This window comes from Ahaetulla prasina, chromosome 11, assembly GCF_028640845.1.
Source record: "Ahaetulla prasina isolate Xishuangbanna chromosome 11, ASM2864084v1, whole genome shotgun sequence".
NCBI classification, from domain to species: Eukaryota; Metazoa; Chordata; class Lepidosauria; order Squamata; family Colubridae; genus Ahaetulla; species Ahaetulla prasina.
Window position 1 is genome coordinate 15,992,527 of NC_080549.1, and position 16,681 is coordinate 16,009,207.

The window sequence follows — 16,681 nt, forward strand, 5'->3', positions numbered from 1 at the left end:
CCAAGCTCCATTTTCATTGACAGAGCATCGCAAGCCGGTCCTTCGTTGTTTCCAGGGTGGCCCCGTGGGCCAGATCTAAGTACCCCACGAGCCGGATCCAGCCCCCAGGCCTTGAGTTTGACACCTCTGTACTAGTGCATACTTATTTACCAGCCAGAAGACTCAGCTCTAAGAAGCACCCAATGGCATCTGTCCAACAATCTTAACATTGCTTCCTAATGGAAAGCCAAATGGACCACTGAACGTCCAGACATAGGAAGACATATAAATGACCCCAATCAGCGGTGGCTTTCACATTTTGTTACTACCGGTTTGCCATGTGTGTGCATGCTCGCTTCGTGCAAGCTCACGCCTTCCGCGAATGCGCCCGGCCTTCCGTGCATGTGCTTTGCTTGTGCGCGTGCCTTCTGCGCATGTGCCCGGCCTCAAAAACGTAAATAGGACAGCATAGAGCCAGGGCGGGTGGGCGGGTAAGCTGGTCCACCGCAATTTCCACTACCAATTCGCCCGAACTGGTCTGAATTCAGCTGAATACCACCTCTGACCCCAATGCAATGAGCCAGGCTTTGAACTATCATGACTGTCTTAGAAGACACAAGTCACAAATCTTAACACAGGTGCCCTTGTTTGACTTCAGGAGAACATCAGAGGAGAAGAATTCATGTCTCTCTAGAACAGGGGGCAGCAACCTGCGGCTCCAGAGCCGCATGCGGCTCTTTGGGCCCTCTGCTGTGGCTCCCTGTTGGGTGATCCCACCACTGGCTGGCCCCGCTCCTCCCCCTCCCCACCCAGTCACTCCTTGCCTGGCCTGAGAAGGTAAGGGCGACAATGGGGATGGAGAAGCGGCCGGGGTAGAGATACAGAGAGAGAGGGAGAGAGAGGGTGGAGGGAGGGAGGGGAGAGAGAGAAAGATGTCAAAAGGGTTTTGTGATTCCTGGTGTTTTTTAACAACTGGTTCTCTGCCCTAATGACCGGCTGGGTAGGCGTGGCTGGGGGGGGGTTTGTCATGTGACTGGTGGAAGTGAGTGACATTGAGTTGGCCACGCCCACCCAGGTTTTGTGGCTCCCGGTGTTTTGTTTTCTGTGAGAAACGGGTCCAAATGGCTCTTCAAGTGCTTATGGTGGCAGACCCCTGCTCTAGAAGGTTGGTATTGCCTCCTTCCTAGGGCTGAAAAAGAGAGAGTAACAGGCCCAAAGTCACCCCACTGGCTTCCTGTCTGAGGCAGAACTAGAACTCATACCCTCCTGATTTCTAGCCCAGACTACTACACTAAACTGGCTCTCCCTGATGCAACCGCACTGCCTCATTCGTGGGATTTCAGAAGTTTCCTTGATTTTTTAGCCTGCTTCGTATTTTCCATCTTTATCTTAGCAGAAAAAAAGAAATCATTAAAAGAAGAAAAGAAATAATAGCTTAATCACTCCACTTCGTGAATAGCAGTAGCATGAGAAGCCTTCCAGCTAACTGCATTCTTGAGGCTACACGATCTAATCGGGCTTTTTTTTTTTTTTGACATGTGCATGATTTATGGTTCATTATTATTCATTTAATTTTGAACTTTAGTTTTGGCTTGATGCTATCTCTGAAGGTTGATGCTATCCCCTCCCTTCAACTTTGAAATAAAACCTAAGGAAAAGGGAGTGGGTGGGAAAAAAAAGTAGAGGAATGAGATTAATGTCGTGTCCCACTCCTCCGCTGACGGCCGGGTCAGGGAAATCCGAATCAGGCGTGCCTCTGCAGCTCTGTCAAAGTCCTAGCAAAGTCCTCAGGGCAGGCAGGAGACCAGAAAGTGACTTCAGCAAGATATGTTTAGACTTTGCCTGACTCAGAGAATGTCAGAAAGCAGGTCCTTTATATAGGCCATGGGGTGTGGCTCCATGACTCAGCACTTATCCAGGCCTGCCCCTCCCTTCCTTCTGTTGCCTCCGTCTATCAAGTCTTCTGACGCGAGGGTCACTCCAGTCTGCAGCTGTTGGCAATTGACCTCCCTCAGGCTCACATGCTGTGGAGGGAGGGAGGGGAGAGAGAGAAAGATGTCAAAAGGATTTTGTGATTCCTAGTGTTTTTTAACAACTGGTTCTCTGCCCTAATGACCGGCTGGGTAGGCATGGCTGGGGGGGGGTTGTCATGTGACTGGTGGAAGTGAGTGACATTGAGTTGGCCACGCCCACCCAGGTTTTGTGGCTCCTGATGTTTTGTTTTCTGTGAGAAACGGGTCCAAATGGCTCTTCAAGTGCTTATGGTGGCAGACCCCCTGCTCTAGAAGGTTGGTATTGCCTCCTTCCTAGGGCTGAAAAAGAGAGAGTAACAGGCCCAAAGTCACCCCGCTGGCTTCCTGTCTGAGGCAGAACTAGAACTCATACCCTCCTGATTTCTAGCCCAGACTACTACACTAAACTGGCTCTCCCTGATGCAACCGCACTGCCTCATTTGTGGGATTTCAGAAGTTTCCTTGATTTTTTTAGCCTGCTTCGTATTTTCCATCTTTATCTTAGCAGAAAAAAAGGAATCATTAAAAGAAGAAAAGAAATAATAGCTTAATCACTCCACTTTGTGAATAGCAGTAGCATGAGAAGCCTTCCAGCTAACTGCATTCTTGAGGCTACACGATCTAATCGGGCTTTTTTTTTTTTTTGACATGTGCATGATTTATGGTTCGTTATTATTCATTTAATTTTGAACTTTAGTTTTGGCTTGATGCTATCTCTGAAGGTTGATGCTATCCCCTCCCTTCAACTTTGAAATAAAACCCAAGGAAAAGGGAGTGGGTGGGAAAAAAATGTAGAGGAATGAGATTAATGTCGTGTCCCACTCCTCCGCTGATGGCCGGGTCAGGGAAATCCGAATCAGGCGTGCCTCTGCAGCTCTGCCAAAGTCCTAGCAAAGTCCTCAGGGCAGGCAGGAGACCAGAAAGTGACTTCAGCAAGATATGTTTAGACTTTGCCTGACTCAGAGAATGCCAGAAAGCAGATCCTTTATATAGGCCATGGGGTGTGGCTCCATGACTCAGCACTTATCCAGGCCTGCCCCTCCCTTCCTTCTGTTGCCTCCGCCTATCAAGTCTTCTGACGCGAGGGTCACTCCAGTCTGCAGCTGTTGGCAATTGACCTCCCTCAGGCTCACATGCTGTGGAGGAGGGGGAGGGGTCTAGTTGCTCCGTTTGCCTGGGCATGGAGCCAGAGCTGGGGGCTGGAGGTATTTCTTCCTCTTCAGCCTGTCTGGGCATGGAGCCAGGGCTGGGGCCGGGAGGCATACTAGAACATTCCTCCGTGTTCGGAAGCAGATAAGAAGACCCCGGCTGAGGTGAGATTGGATGAAACACAACAATTAAGTTGACAACAGCAAGGATAAAAGAATGAATCGAATCAAACATTTAAATCCATTTGGGGTGAAATCAACAGTGTCTGGGGTGAAATGGGTGGGGGAAGCAAGCAGAATGACGAAAGCAGCAGCATCGTCGTTATGTGAAGGAAAAAGAGGAGGCAGAGCTGGAAGGTGGAGTCAAGTGAATCATTAGCCTAGAGCAGGGATCTGCAAACTTGGCTCTTTTAAGACTTGTGGACTTCAACTCCCAGAGCTCCACAAGTCTTAAAAGAGCCAAGTTTGCAGACCCCTGGCCTAGAGTCATTACATTCCCACTAATGTTATATATAATGTCATCTTGAATTCTGCTGACCCTTATCGCACCCCAGTTTAGTTGTTCTTGCCCTTTTCTGGCTTGGTGTCATGATGTTTCAACCAGGCCGTAATGGGAAGATCTTGTGATGTGACGATAGAAATAGCTCTTTCACTATTTGAATGAGAGCAGCAAGGTCTTGTGAACATTCATGGGTCAAACGGGCCTTCTCCTGGCTTGCACCTAGAGATGGCCACTAGATGGAGAATTGGCCTTTCTGCATTCCTCTGATTCAGAAGTAGAAAAACTCTCAGTTGTTATTATAACAAGCTACAGCCAGGGGTGGGCTTCAAAAATTTTAGCAAGGGGTTGTCTGCCCGGTTGCTGGGTGGGTGTGGTTATGGTGGGCGTGGCCTAGTCGGCCTCCTGCACCATGGTGGAGGAGTGTTTTTGTCCTCCCCAGGCTCCAGAAGGGCGAAAATGGTTTCCTCAGGCTCTGGATGCCCTCTGTAGGCTGGAAACGGACCCGAACTTCCAGTAGGCCCGTTTTTCGCCCTCCCTAAGCCTCCGCCCACAGCCTGCACTTACCTGCATCCAAAATGGGCCGCATGGGGACTCGTGGGAGGGGTGGGGTGGGCGGGGTCAGCCAGGAGTGGGATTTTGGGGTTCTCCAAACTGCACAGACTCTTAGCTAGAGGTTCTCCTGAACCCCTGCGAACCCCCAGCAGCCCACCCCTGGCTACAGCCCCTTTCACTGAATCTACTACAGGGATAACGTGTTCTTACTTTTAAAGTACTTTTGAGTACTCTGATGCGATGCAACTTTTCATTGATGACAGGGTCATTGCATCTCTTTACGAAGGACCTCCGGAATTCCTGCTTGGTGGAAGGACGTTGCTCTCCAAAGGCTGACAAACTGGCTTGTTCCAAAGTCTTGTAGAGTTCATGAAGACCATCGGTGCTCTTCCTTCGTTCTTCTACTTTTTCTAAAGAGAAGCAAACCTGCTTTAGAACCTAGATATATTTATAGTGAAGCGGAACAGGCAAAGTTAAAGATGTAATCCTTGTTGTGCAAATGAATATTGTGTAAATAAGTGCTATGACTATTAGGAACCCTGGTGGCACAGTGGTTAGAATGCAGTATTGCAGGCTAACTCTGCCCACTGCCAGCAGTTCAATCCTGACTGGCTCAAGGTTGACTCAGCCTTCCATCCTTCTGAGGTAGGTAAAATAAGGACCCAAATTGTTTGGGGCAATATACTGACTTTGTAAACCATTTAGAGAGGGCTGTAAAGCACTGCGAAGTGGTATATAAATCTAAGTGTTATTGCTACTGTTATCTCTGTTTAATTCCAATGAAATATAAAAATAAAACCTATTAAAGAGCCATTTTCCCACCTACGTGAACTTTGGGAATGAACTAAACCAAACAACAGAATTCCAGAGCTATAGCTGGCTCTTAATACATTTCAAACATCCTATTTGAAGTCATTGTCAGTGTCATGCAATTACAATCCAGACTTAAGGTCCTATTGTCTACAATCAATCCTCAAATTGCATCCACAATTGGGATCAGAATTTCCATCACTAAGCAAGATGGTTAAGGGAGTCATGCTCAATTCTGTGACCCTTTTTCGAAATCCCTGCAGTTGATAAGGGAATAATGTAGATGTTAAGTCAACCTGATTTCCCCTCACTGACTTTGCTTGTCAAAAACTGGCTGGGAAAATGGCAAATGGCCAATCGTGTAAGTCTCAAAACTCTGCAACCATCATCAATACATAGAAATGGCCAAGCACCACATTTTGATCACGTGACCCTGGGAATGCTTGCAATGGTTCTAAGTCTAAGGACTAGCCATAAGTCACCTTTTCCAACGTTGTTGTAGCTTGAAACAATGTATGTTGTACATTGAGGACTACTTGTTGTCAGGCCTGGAAACCATACTAGACTTTAGGGTTCCAGACGCTGCCACATTTTTCCCCTGAGGGGAAGAAGGGGGGTTGAGGGGTATGGTAACATTCTTCAAGCGGTCAAGGTCGGATGGTGTTCACATCTGCAGGAGGAGTGGCGAAAAGATATTCGAATGAACTGGGAGAACGTGGGACCATGTGACCATCAAAGGGGTCAGGGGGGTGGGACTCTTGGGGTTTGTATAACTGGGAAAAGAATCCGGAAGTTCAGTTTTGGAATTTCACTCATCGTGTGCCAGTTTCCTCATGCTAGTAAAGAACTCTGAAAGACAATGGCTTCTGAGTTTTTTTTATGCAGAAGAGGTTTTTCTGGAACCTTGACACTTGTATTCAAAACTTCCCAGAATAGCTGGGAACCTTTGACTTTCTAAATATTGCTGATTGGCCAGCATGGCCAACGTGATAAGGTATAATGGGACTTGTAGTTCAGCAGTATGTCCAGTGGTGGGATTCAGCCAGTTCGCACCACTTCGGGAGAACTGGTTGTTAAATTTCTGAGCAGTTTGGCAAACTGGTTGTTGGAAGAAATCATTAGGGCAGAGAACCGGTTGTTAAATTAGTTGAATCCCACCACTGAGTATGTCCTTAGGCTTGTCACTTCTGTGCTAGGGAATGTTCAAGTAGTTTCTATCTTATGGGTAGAAGCTTGTCAAAGAGAGATACAACCTAAAAGTAAGGACAATGTTTTGACCGCGAGAACAATTAATCAATGGAATAGCTTGCCTCCAGGAGTTGTAGGTCATTGGAGGTTTTCACAAATAAGACTGGACGATTATTTGACTGGGATAGTATAAATCTTCTTCCTTGGTCAAGGGGTTGAACTAGAAGACCTCTGAGGTCCCTTCCAGGCCTACGATTCTAAGTTCTGTATTCTATCTGTTCTGTCAAATATTTTGTTGACTCAATTAGTGAAGGTGACCCTACTTTTACCAATACCAGCAATTGTGTCATGCTGACTAGTGAGTTCATCGAGTTCAGAAATATCAACTCCAACTGGTGTTAACTTTTCAAGGTCTCATATAGCTGTGATGTCGAACCTATGGCACGCGTGACAGAGGTGGCACACAGAGCCCTCTGTGGGTATGCGCACCATCACCAGCTGATGTTCCGGTTTCCGGCGTGCTGGCCAGCTGGTCTTCATGGGTGCCGGAGTGCCAGAAAACAGCCAAAAATGGCAAAAAACCCAGGCTATTTTGGGGGCCATTTTCAGGTGATTTTTGGGTTCTTTTCAGGCGATTTTGGGGTTGTTTTCAGACCATTTTTGGGGCCATTTTCAGGGCATTTTTCAGGGCCATTTTCAGGTCAAAACAGCCTGAAAATGACAAAAAAATGGCCTGAAAATGGCCCATAAAACAGCCCAAAATGGCCAAAATTCAGGCACGCGTGTCTTCAGGTTTCCAGCACTTTGGCACGTGCACACACACACACATGTACATACGTGCATGTACGTTCCAGTTTGGGCACTTGGTGCCAAAAAAGTTCGTCATCACTGTCGTATAGAAACCTTCTGTAGTTCTTCTGCCTGTAATGGAGATGCCCTGTTTTGACCTGCCTAAAAAGCAGAAGCTCGATCGCTCAGCTTCATCGCCTCCGTCCCTCACACTACCAGGAGTCCAGTTATTTTAACCTCTTACCATCTTCACCCAAATTACTCGGCTTTTTGATGGCCAATTCCTCTTCGGACCGCTCTTCAGAGATCCCACTCGTTTTTACTCGCCCTTTGATCCGGACATCGCGGTTTCGTGGAAGGCTTTGACTTCTTTGCTTCTGGGGCCTGGAGTGAGAACTCTGACCTTTGTAGCACTCGACCAATGGGAAAGGGCCATCCTGATCGTGGTTGTGGCGTCTCTGGACGGGTAAGGTGGCTTGTCGCCGCCTCTCCGGGGAAACCCCAAATCTCTCGTTCACGTAGTCTGAATCAGTAGGAACAGTCTGGAGAAAATGGAGTCCCGAACTGGTCAACGGAGTCTCTATAAGATCCTGCCATGAACGTCGTTCTCTGTAGGGAGGTCTAGAACCTCCTGCAGAGTGAGTGTTCCCTGCTGGGTCCTGTCTGGATTCTTCTGCAGACGAATGGGAGTAGGTTGATTCACTGGAGAAGTGACGGCCATGTTTGGGCTCAGGGAATGGGCTCGAAGAATTCATCTAAAAATAAATAAAACACCCCATTGTAAGATACAGTTATGGAAAGACGTTGGAACCAGGGGTGAAATCCAGCAGGTTCTGACAGGTTCTAGCGAACCGGTAGGAGAAATTTTGAGCAGTTCGGAGAACCAGCAGCGGAAATTTTGAGTAGTTCGGAGAACTGGCAAATACCACCTCTGGCTGGCCCCAGAAAGGGATGGGAATGGGGATTTTGCGATATCTTTCCCCCAGGAGTGGGGAGGGAATGGGGATTTTGCAGTATCCTTCCCCTGCCATGCCCACCAAGCCATGCCCACAAAGCCACACCACATCCACCAAGCCATGCCCACAGAACTGGGAGTAAAAAAAATTGGATTTCACCACTAGCTTGAACCATACAAGATGGACTCTTCAAAGGTAAATCCCTTTCTTTCCCTCAATAGGCTGTTACTGAGCTGCAGTGGCGCAGTATTTAGAGTACAGGCTACTTCTGCTGACTGCCTGCAATTTGGCAGTTGGAATCTCACCAGGCTCAAGGTTGACTCAGCCCTCCATCCTTCTGAAGTGAATAAAATGAAGACCCAGATTGTTTGGAGGCAAAATGCTGACCCTGTAAACCGCTTAGAGAGGGCTGTAAAGCACTGTGAACCGGTATAGAAGTCTAAGTGCTACTGCTATTGCTACTGCTTCTTGCAGAGTTGCTTCCATGTTGGTAACAGGATCTCTGTTACTGAAATCTATTATCTCTGTTACATCCAGTTGACCATTGGTTTCGAGTTCCCAACACACATCCAAAAAGAGTTTTCATGGAGATTCTCCATCATCCAGGTCATGGTTGTCCCAAAAGGAAACTGCTCTTTCTTTCTTTCTTTCTTTCTTTCTTTCTTTCTTTCTTTCTTTCTTTCTTTCTTTCTTTCTTTCTTTCTTCCTTCCTTCCTTCCTTCCTTCCTTCCTTCCTTCCTTCCTTCCTTCCTTCCTTCCTTCCCTCCCTCCCTCCCTCCCTTCCTTCTTTGATTGATTGATTGATTGATTGATTGAAAACATTTTGCTTCTCATCCAAGAAGCTTTTTGGGTTCTAAGAGGGGTAGAACTAAAAAAGCTTTTTGGGTGAAAAGCAAAAGGTTTTCAAACAAAAATACCAAGGAAGTCCAATTTCCTTTGGGAAAAAGCACCTTTGGGACATCCAGAAAGGGAAAGAAAAACAGAAAATAAAAGAAAAATGCAGAGTGATTCAAAAGGTTTGCATTTCACAACTTTCTGGACTCACCGAGGGGGTCCGGTGGTAGGAGTCACAAAGCACAATGGGTCCTTCTTGCTTCAGCATTAAGGAGTTGTCAACATCTTCTTGGTCACTTTCACTCCAATAATCTGCTTTAAAAAAAAGTTTTTCGTTTTGGTCGGAAATGTATGCTTTGCTAGGCAAGGTTTCCCAAAGGCTGCAAAGAAGTCGAATATTTTCAACCGCCTGTTTTGAACAACTAATTCCCAGAGCATTGTCTTATGTCTAAATTTATTGACCAATGTAGTATGGCTGTATTGCTATTCTCCTTTGCATCTTTTCTACTACCTTCTCTTATTGGTATCATTATTATGTTTATTATTACTCTGCTGTTTTGCATGTGCATGGAAAGCTTATGCTCCTGAGACAAATTCCTTGTGTGTTCAATCACACTTGACTAAATAAAATGTTGTGTTCTGTTTTACTCTACTCTACTCTACTCTACTCTACTCTACACTACTCCATATTTTCTATTCTATTCTATTCTATTCTATTCTATCCTATCCTATCCTATCCTATCCTATCCTATCCTATCCTATCCTATCCTATCCTATCCTATCCTACTCCACTCTATTCTATTCAGTCGAGTGAGTATACTCTACTTTCTATTTTATTCCCTTGCCTTCGACTCCACCTTCTATTCTATTCTATTCTATTCTATTCTATTCTATTCTATTCTATTCTATTCTATTCTATTCTATTCTATTCTAGTACAGTAGAGTATACTTTCTATTCTATTCCCTTGCCTTCAACTCCATTCCCTATTCTATTCTATTCTATTCTATTCTATTCTATTCTATTCTATTCTATTCTATTCTATTCTATTCTATTTTAGTGTACAGTAGAGTATACTTTCTATTCTATTCCCTTGCCTTCAACTCCATTCCCTATTCCATTCCATTCCATTCCATTCCATTCCATTCCATTCCATTCCATTCCATTCCATTCCATTCCATTCCATTCTATTCTATTCTATTCTATTCTATTCTATTCTATTCTATTCTATTGCCATCAGGAAAAGAACCTCACCTTCATCTGCCCGAATATCCTTGTCATCAGGTGTGTAACCAATGGCAGCCAGACCTAGACGGTTCATCCATCTGTTGAAAGATTTTTAAAAAGAGAAATGGTTTCCGATGGCTTTAAACCCTTCTTATATTATAAGCAGTGAGTGGAACATTTGAAGGTCCTGGTGATGATAATGGTTTTAAATTTTCATTCATTCATTCATACATACATACATACATACATACATACATACATACATTCAATTTCTGTGTTATTTATCCAATTTCAACTAATTATTCAACTTTATATGCTCCTAGTACTCTCCTACTTTTTCCTCATCTTTAACAGGGTTTGACTTAGAAGTTGGGAAATTGCCTTCTGCAACATTTGGAGGGCTGGCTGCAGATGGATAATCCCGAAGCACAATGGGAAGTTTCCGTTTTCACAACACTTTGATGCACCTTTAAATATAACCCAGAAAATAAATATCCCTGGGTGCTGCTTTCTAGTTGGTATTCTTAACCTCAGTGTTAGTCCATCCCTGCTATCAAGGGCAGCAAAATACTCATGTTGTATCTGTAGAAAGTTACCACCCCACCCGTCTCCTAGGAAAATGAGATATGTTTAGATTTCACCCCTGTATTTTAGGAAATATTAAAAGGGCAGAATATTTCCCCTAAAAGGGAGGCAGGAACTCATCCCCCCCCTTGTCAATGGGCCATTAAGGCCTGGGCTAGTCTTCTCTACATAACAAAGATCTACCTCCTTCAGGAAGAGCCATAGTAGGAATTGCCCAAAGCCCTTTCATCCAGCAAGACTCAACCAAGCCTGGGACCACAGACAACTACAAAGTTACCCATGCATGGCCCCATGGCAGTCTGACAACCAATCAGAATACAAGCTCATGTTCAAAACCCAACACAGGGTATAAATCTCTGTCTGTCTGTCTGTCTGTCTGTCTGTCTGTCTCTCCTTCTCTCTCTCTCTCTCTGTAACACACACTCTCTCTCTCTCTCATCCATGTACTTTTTTGCCCAGGATCTCAAACCATGTGATCCTACCCACCATTAAAAACCATCTTTCCATACAGCCAACATGTTTCCAGTGTCTTTCTCCCCACTTGGAACTCAACCCAGATGGACATTTCATCCAACGTATCCGTTCATAGGGGTGGGGATTTCAATGTAAGCAAGTGAAAAGGATACCATCCTTCCGTTCTCTTGCTCTCTCCCCAAACACATATCAGAGTGAAATCAGAGTAAATCACGGATGACTATTTGCCTGGCATGGTATAGGGCTGCCTGCCTGAGGAAAGGGGTTAGACTAGAAGACCTCCAGAGTCCCTTCCGACTCTATTATTCTGTTATCCTCACGTAATGCAGAATCTCAGAGCCACTTACCGGTTCATTTCTTCCAGGCAATCAGTTGCAAAGTAGAAACTCTTGATTTTGGGGTGGCAAGCTTTGAAAGCACTACGAGGAGAGGGGAGAGAAGAAGATACTTCTAGGGACAGTTGATAAACCAATCAAGAAAATACATAGCTACTTGCTGAATTTTAAAATGGAAGAAGAACATGTGAAAGAAACGACGACAGTATGGGCCAAAAACTTCAGAGATACTATAGAATTAGACAACTGGCAGAAACTTTGGGAAAGAAACTACAAATAAAGAAAACCTTTACAAAATGTTCTACAGATGGCATCTGCCAGCAGCAAGAATGGCAAAGGTATTCCAAAACATATCGCCAGAGTGCTGGAAATGTAAAGAGATTGTCCGATCCGTGTATCTGCCATGTTTCGTGGAAGAAGAGGGGGGGGGATTTGGGGTGTCACATCTAGTTCTTTTCCTAAGTATCCAATTTCTTTGTATAAACTTTATCCTAATTTATAACCCGTGGCCTGGCTCCAGTAATCCCTGAAGAACTCTCACACCTTGGGGAACGAGTGGATTGTAAAATGACCCTGAGAAACTCTTTGTATCTGTTTTTCAGAGAGGCTGATGCAGTGGTGGGATTCAGCCAGTTTGCACCCATTCGGGAGAACCGGTTGTTAACTTTCTAAGCAGTTCGGAGAACCGGTTGTTGGAAGAAAACTTATTTTGTTTTTTTTCCCCACTTTACAGGGCTAATCCTGTAGGGAAGGCAGGAAGGAAACATTCTGGTGTTGTTTCTAGCCTAATCTTTATTGCCCTGCTTACAGAAACTACCTCTCTGGTTAACCTTTATTATGTTGTAACAGCTAAGGCAAAGTGCCCATCATCGTGAGTGATGTTGAGTTGGCCACGCCCACACGGTCACATGACCACTGAGCCATGCCCACCCAGCTGGGCATTAGGGCAGAGAACCGGTTGTTAAATTATTTGAATCCCACCACTGGGCTGATGCAATTCATATTCATGCCTGCGGATTGGCTGGAATCCACATCGGAAGGTGGGCAGGGGTCCTCCTAATTTCCTTTATCCTGAACTGCATGCCCTGAGGGACCCCAGAGCCTGCTTTGAGTTTTTTATTTATTTATTTATTTATTATAAATAGCAGCAAATAGCAGCAAATAAAAGCAAAGTTTTTGACTTGCTTTCATCCCTTTCAATAAAAGATTCCTTTTGAAATACAAAGTTCTTAAGAGTTCATACTTTCTTGGAAGGGGTGGGGAGAAGCTGGTCTTTACAGAGATACTGGGTTCCTATTACCATATGTGGTGGACCTGTCCAATGGCGAAAAAAATATTGGTTAAAGATAAAAAGGTGGTTAGAAGAAATGACAATGCAACAAATAGATTGAAAATGAGAATTTTTCTTGCTAGGTATATTACCGGGAAAATATAATAAAAGAATTACATGTTTAATATTACATAGGATAACAGCAGCGAGAATTATGTATGCACAAAATTGGAAAAATGAAAATATACCTATAGATGAAAATGTAATAAAGAAAATATTAGACTGTGCCAAAGTAGACAGGTTGACGATGAAAATTAAGGATAAAGAGGAAACAAAGTACTATTTAACTTGGAACCTATTTTAAAAATGGTTAGAAAACAGAAGCAGAAGTTAGGAATTTATAATTAAGGACGATCAATAAAATAAAAGTATATACACACACACACACACACACACACACACACACACACACACACACACACACACGTATGTATGTATGTCTTTGGTTATTGGGATTTTCTCCCGTGTAAAATTGGAAGTGTCTTGGCTATGTTTCGACGAAGTCTCATTCATCATCTTCAGGCTGGTGTTTACAGCTTCGTGCTTCTAGGAGCAAAGTGTGATTGCAGCTGTTTCTTCCTTTTAACTGCTAGTGGGGGTTTGAATTGATTGGTTGGGAGCTTGGCTGTGTTCTGATCGGGTGGAGGTGAGTTCTGATTGGTTGGGGATTTGGCTGTGCTCTGCGATCAGCGTCTATTAATATGACAGCAAGTTGTCCAGTTCTACTAACTTTTATTTATTTATTTGAATCCCTTTCTTCTTCTTTTTTTTACAAATAATTCAAGGCGGTGAACACATGCAATGCCCCTTCCTCCTATTTTCCCCACAACAATAATCTTGTGAGGTGGGTTGGGCTCAGTGGTGAAATCTGAACTGGTTTAGTACTAGTTCTCTAGCTGCACATGCGCGCTGTGTGCACGCATGTGCAGTGCACATCATGCTCCAAATGTGAGGTGTGTGTGCACATGCGTGCAATGCATGCCAAAAGGAGGCATGGGGTAAGTAGCACAGCGTGTGTGTGGAGGTGTGATCAGCTGTGGCGCGTGATCTTTTTTTTAACCTTTAAAAGCATTTTTTTTACAACCCATTCGGCCGAATAGGTTGTAAAAAATGCTTTTAAAAGTAAAAAAAAGGCTCTGACAATTGCGTGGCTCAGCTGTGATCATCGGAGCCTTTTTTTCACCTTTTAAAAGCATTTTTTAAAAGAAGCGGCAAACGGGCAAGCGGGCAAACGGGCGATTGGGTGGGCATGGGCGGGGGGGGCAGGGATTTTTGCTACCGGTTCGCTGAACCACCCACCGCCATTGCTACCGGATCAGCTGATCCGGTCTGAACTGGGAGCATTTCACCCCTGGTTGGGCTGAGAGGGAGTGACTGACCCAAAGTCACCCAGCTGGCTTTCATGCCTAAGGTGGACTAGAACTCCCAGTCTCCTGGTGGTTGGCCCAAAGTCACCTAACCAGCTTTCATGCTTAAGGTTGAACTTGAAGTCAAAGTTTCCTTCTTTCTAAACCAATGTTGTAACCACCAAACTAGACTGGCTATTCCTGAAGTCAAGATACTCTTTGAATTTGGTGGTGACCAGGTATATCCAGATTTTTTGAAATACAATTCTCAGGGTTCTCAATCGCTAGTTATCGTAGGTAGAATTTTGAAAGCTTGACATAACCCCCAATTTTTCTCTTTTTTGGCATGGAATTTCTGCTCAAGATGTAAAGCTCTTCATTCTTCCAAAGTTTTTCAAAGTGAGGACAAACTTAGGAGACAGGAAGAAGAGCTGCAGTCTGGACAGTGGCCCGAGAAGAAAAATATGAATCCAAAACAGGATTGGGGATGGATAAAGAATCTCAGAGTTGACCCTCCCTACTTCTCTGGAACCTAACGACAGAGGAGGGGTGGGCGGGAAACTTGCTTCCAGACTTGCAAGATTCTTTTACTATAACCCTACAATAAGAGGGCCATGAAAATACTTGCAGATCCCTCGCATCCTGGACATAAACTGTTTCAACTCCTACCCTCAAAACGACGCTATAGAGCACTGCACACCAGAACAACTAGACACAAGAACAGTTTTTTCCCGAAGGCCATCACTCTGCTAAACAAATAGTTCCCTCAACACTGTCAGACTATTTACTGAATCTGCACTACTATTAATCGTTTCATAGTTCCCATCACCAATCTCTTTCCACTTATGACTGTATGACTATAACTTGTTGCTGGCAATCCTTATGATTTATATTGATATATTGATCATCAATTGTGTTGTAAATGTTGTACCTTGATGAACGTATCTTTCTTTTATGTACACTGAGAGCATATGCACCAAGACAAATTCCTTGTGTGTCCAATCACACTTGGCCAATAAGATTCTATTCTATTCTATTCTATTCTAAAGGTAATATTAATATTTGCGCTTTTGGTTTCTTTGTCTGGACTACCTCAAATGTTGACAATAAAAGCATGGGTTTAGGCACCTATTAGCAAAATTTCCAAAGGCAGCAAGCACAGATTTCATGTGGTCTACAGGCACAGCTTCCTTGTTTTTATTTTTTTCAAGTTTTTAATTTTTTAATTTTTTTATAAAATGTCAAATCAATGTGTAAACAGTGTGACACCTGGGTGCCATACATTCCAATAAATATGAAACTGATTGGATTAAACATTATTGTTGCATTCAATCAACTTATATGTTTCTAATAACAATACACATCTATCATTATTCAATTATCTTCAAACTATCCAACATGGTCCTTGTTGATATCATAGGAGGTGTTTAGTAAGCAGGTAAGCATCAAGTTATGCTTCTGGTGTGAGATTCAGACACGGCACATAATTCTGCAGAGAAACACAACATTTCCAGTGGCTTTGAACGGAATCCCGGCTGGGGGATTCTGGGAGTTGAAGTCCACGCCTCTTAAAGCTATCAGGGTTGAGAAACACTGGGACGTACCACGATAAAAATACAGATCTTGAAGGGACTTCAGGAATCAGAGCCCGCTAGATGGCAGACAAGACCAGCCAAATGAAGTGAGACAAAATGAGGATTTTTTTCCCAAGGACTCTGTCATGGGAAATTGGGTGCTTGCATTAGAATAGAATAGAATAGAATAGAATAGAATAGAATAGAATAGAATAGAATAGAATAGAATAGAATAGAATAGAATAGAAATTTTATTGGCCAAGTGTGATTGGACACACAAGGAATTGGTCTTGGTGCATATGCTCTCAGTGTACATAAAAGAAAAGATACCTTCATCAAGGTACAACATTTACAACACAATTGATGGTCAATATATCAATATAAATCATAAGGATTGCCAGCAACAAGTTATAGTCATACAGTCATAAGTGGAAAGAGATTGGTGATGGGAACTATGAGAAGATTAATAGTAGTGCAGATTTAGTAAATAGTTTGACAGCTTTGATGGAATTATTTGTTTAGCAGAGTGATGGCCTTCGGGAAAAAACTGCCCTTGTGTCTAGTTGTTCTGGTGTGCAGTGCTCTATAGCGTCGTTTTGAGGGTAGGAGTTGAAACAGTTTATGTCCAGGATGCGAGGGGTCTGTAAATATTTTCACTAATATGGACTGAAGCTATCCTTTCAAATGCTGGAGTCCACTTAAGCTGGGAAGTCCAGCATTTGAAGGGACAGCTTCAGTCCATACGAATGCAAGCACCCGATCTCCCATGACAGAGTCCTTGGAAAACTCCTTGTTGTGTCTCACTTCATCGTCAATCTTCATCGTAAAATTCTACCTGTGCACCAGCATATACAAGTAATCAGTGCTGGTATTCAGCCGGTTCAGACCAGTTTAGGCGAACTAGTAGTGGCGACCTGCAAGTGGGGGTGGGCCTGCCCACCCGCCTCGGCGCTATGCCATCTTATTTAGCCATGGAAGGCCGCCTGCATGCGCGGAAAGCGCGTGCTCACATTTTTGGTGCGCGGCGAACTGGTGGAAAAAT

The 16,681-nt window shown here is 44.0% G+C and overlaps 1 protein-coding gene across 1 annotated transcript in view; it reads right to left on the bottom strand.

Annotated features, from left to right (window-relative positions):
* Positions 1-16,681, bottom strand: part of LOC131183866 (connector enhancer of kinase suppressor of ras 2-like) — a 436,268-nt gene that overhangs the window by 1,560 nt on the left and 418,027 nt on the right. The window contains exons 19-23 of the mRNA XM_058154608.1: positions 11,402-11,473; positions 10,023-10,093; positions 8,982-9,085; positions 7,225-7,735; positions 4,404-4,603 (exon numbers count right to left, since the gene is read on the bottom strand). Coding sequence (XP_058010591.1) covers positions 4,404-4,603; positions 7,225-7,735; positions 8,982-9,085; positions 10,023-10,093; positions 11,402-11,473 — 958 coding nt within the window. The remainder of the gene's footprint in view (positions 1-4,403; positions 4,604-7,224; positions 7,736-8,981; positions 9,086-10,022; positions 10,094-11,401; positions 11,474-16,681) is intronic.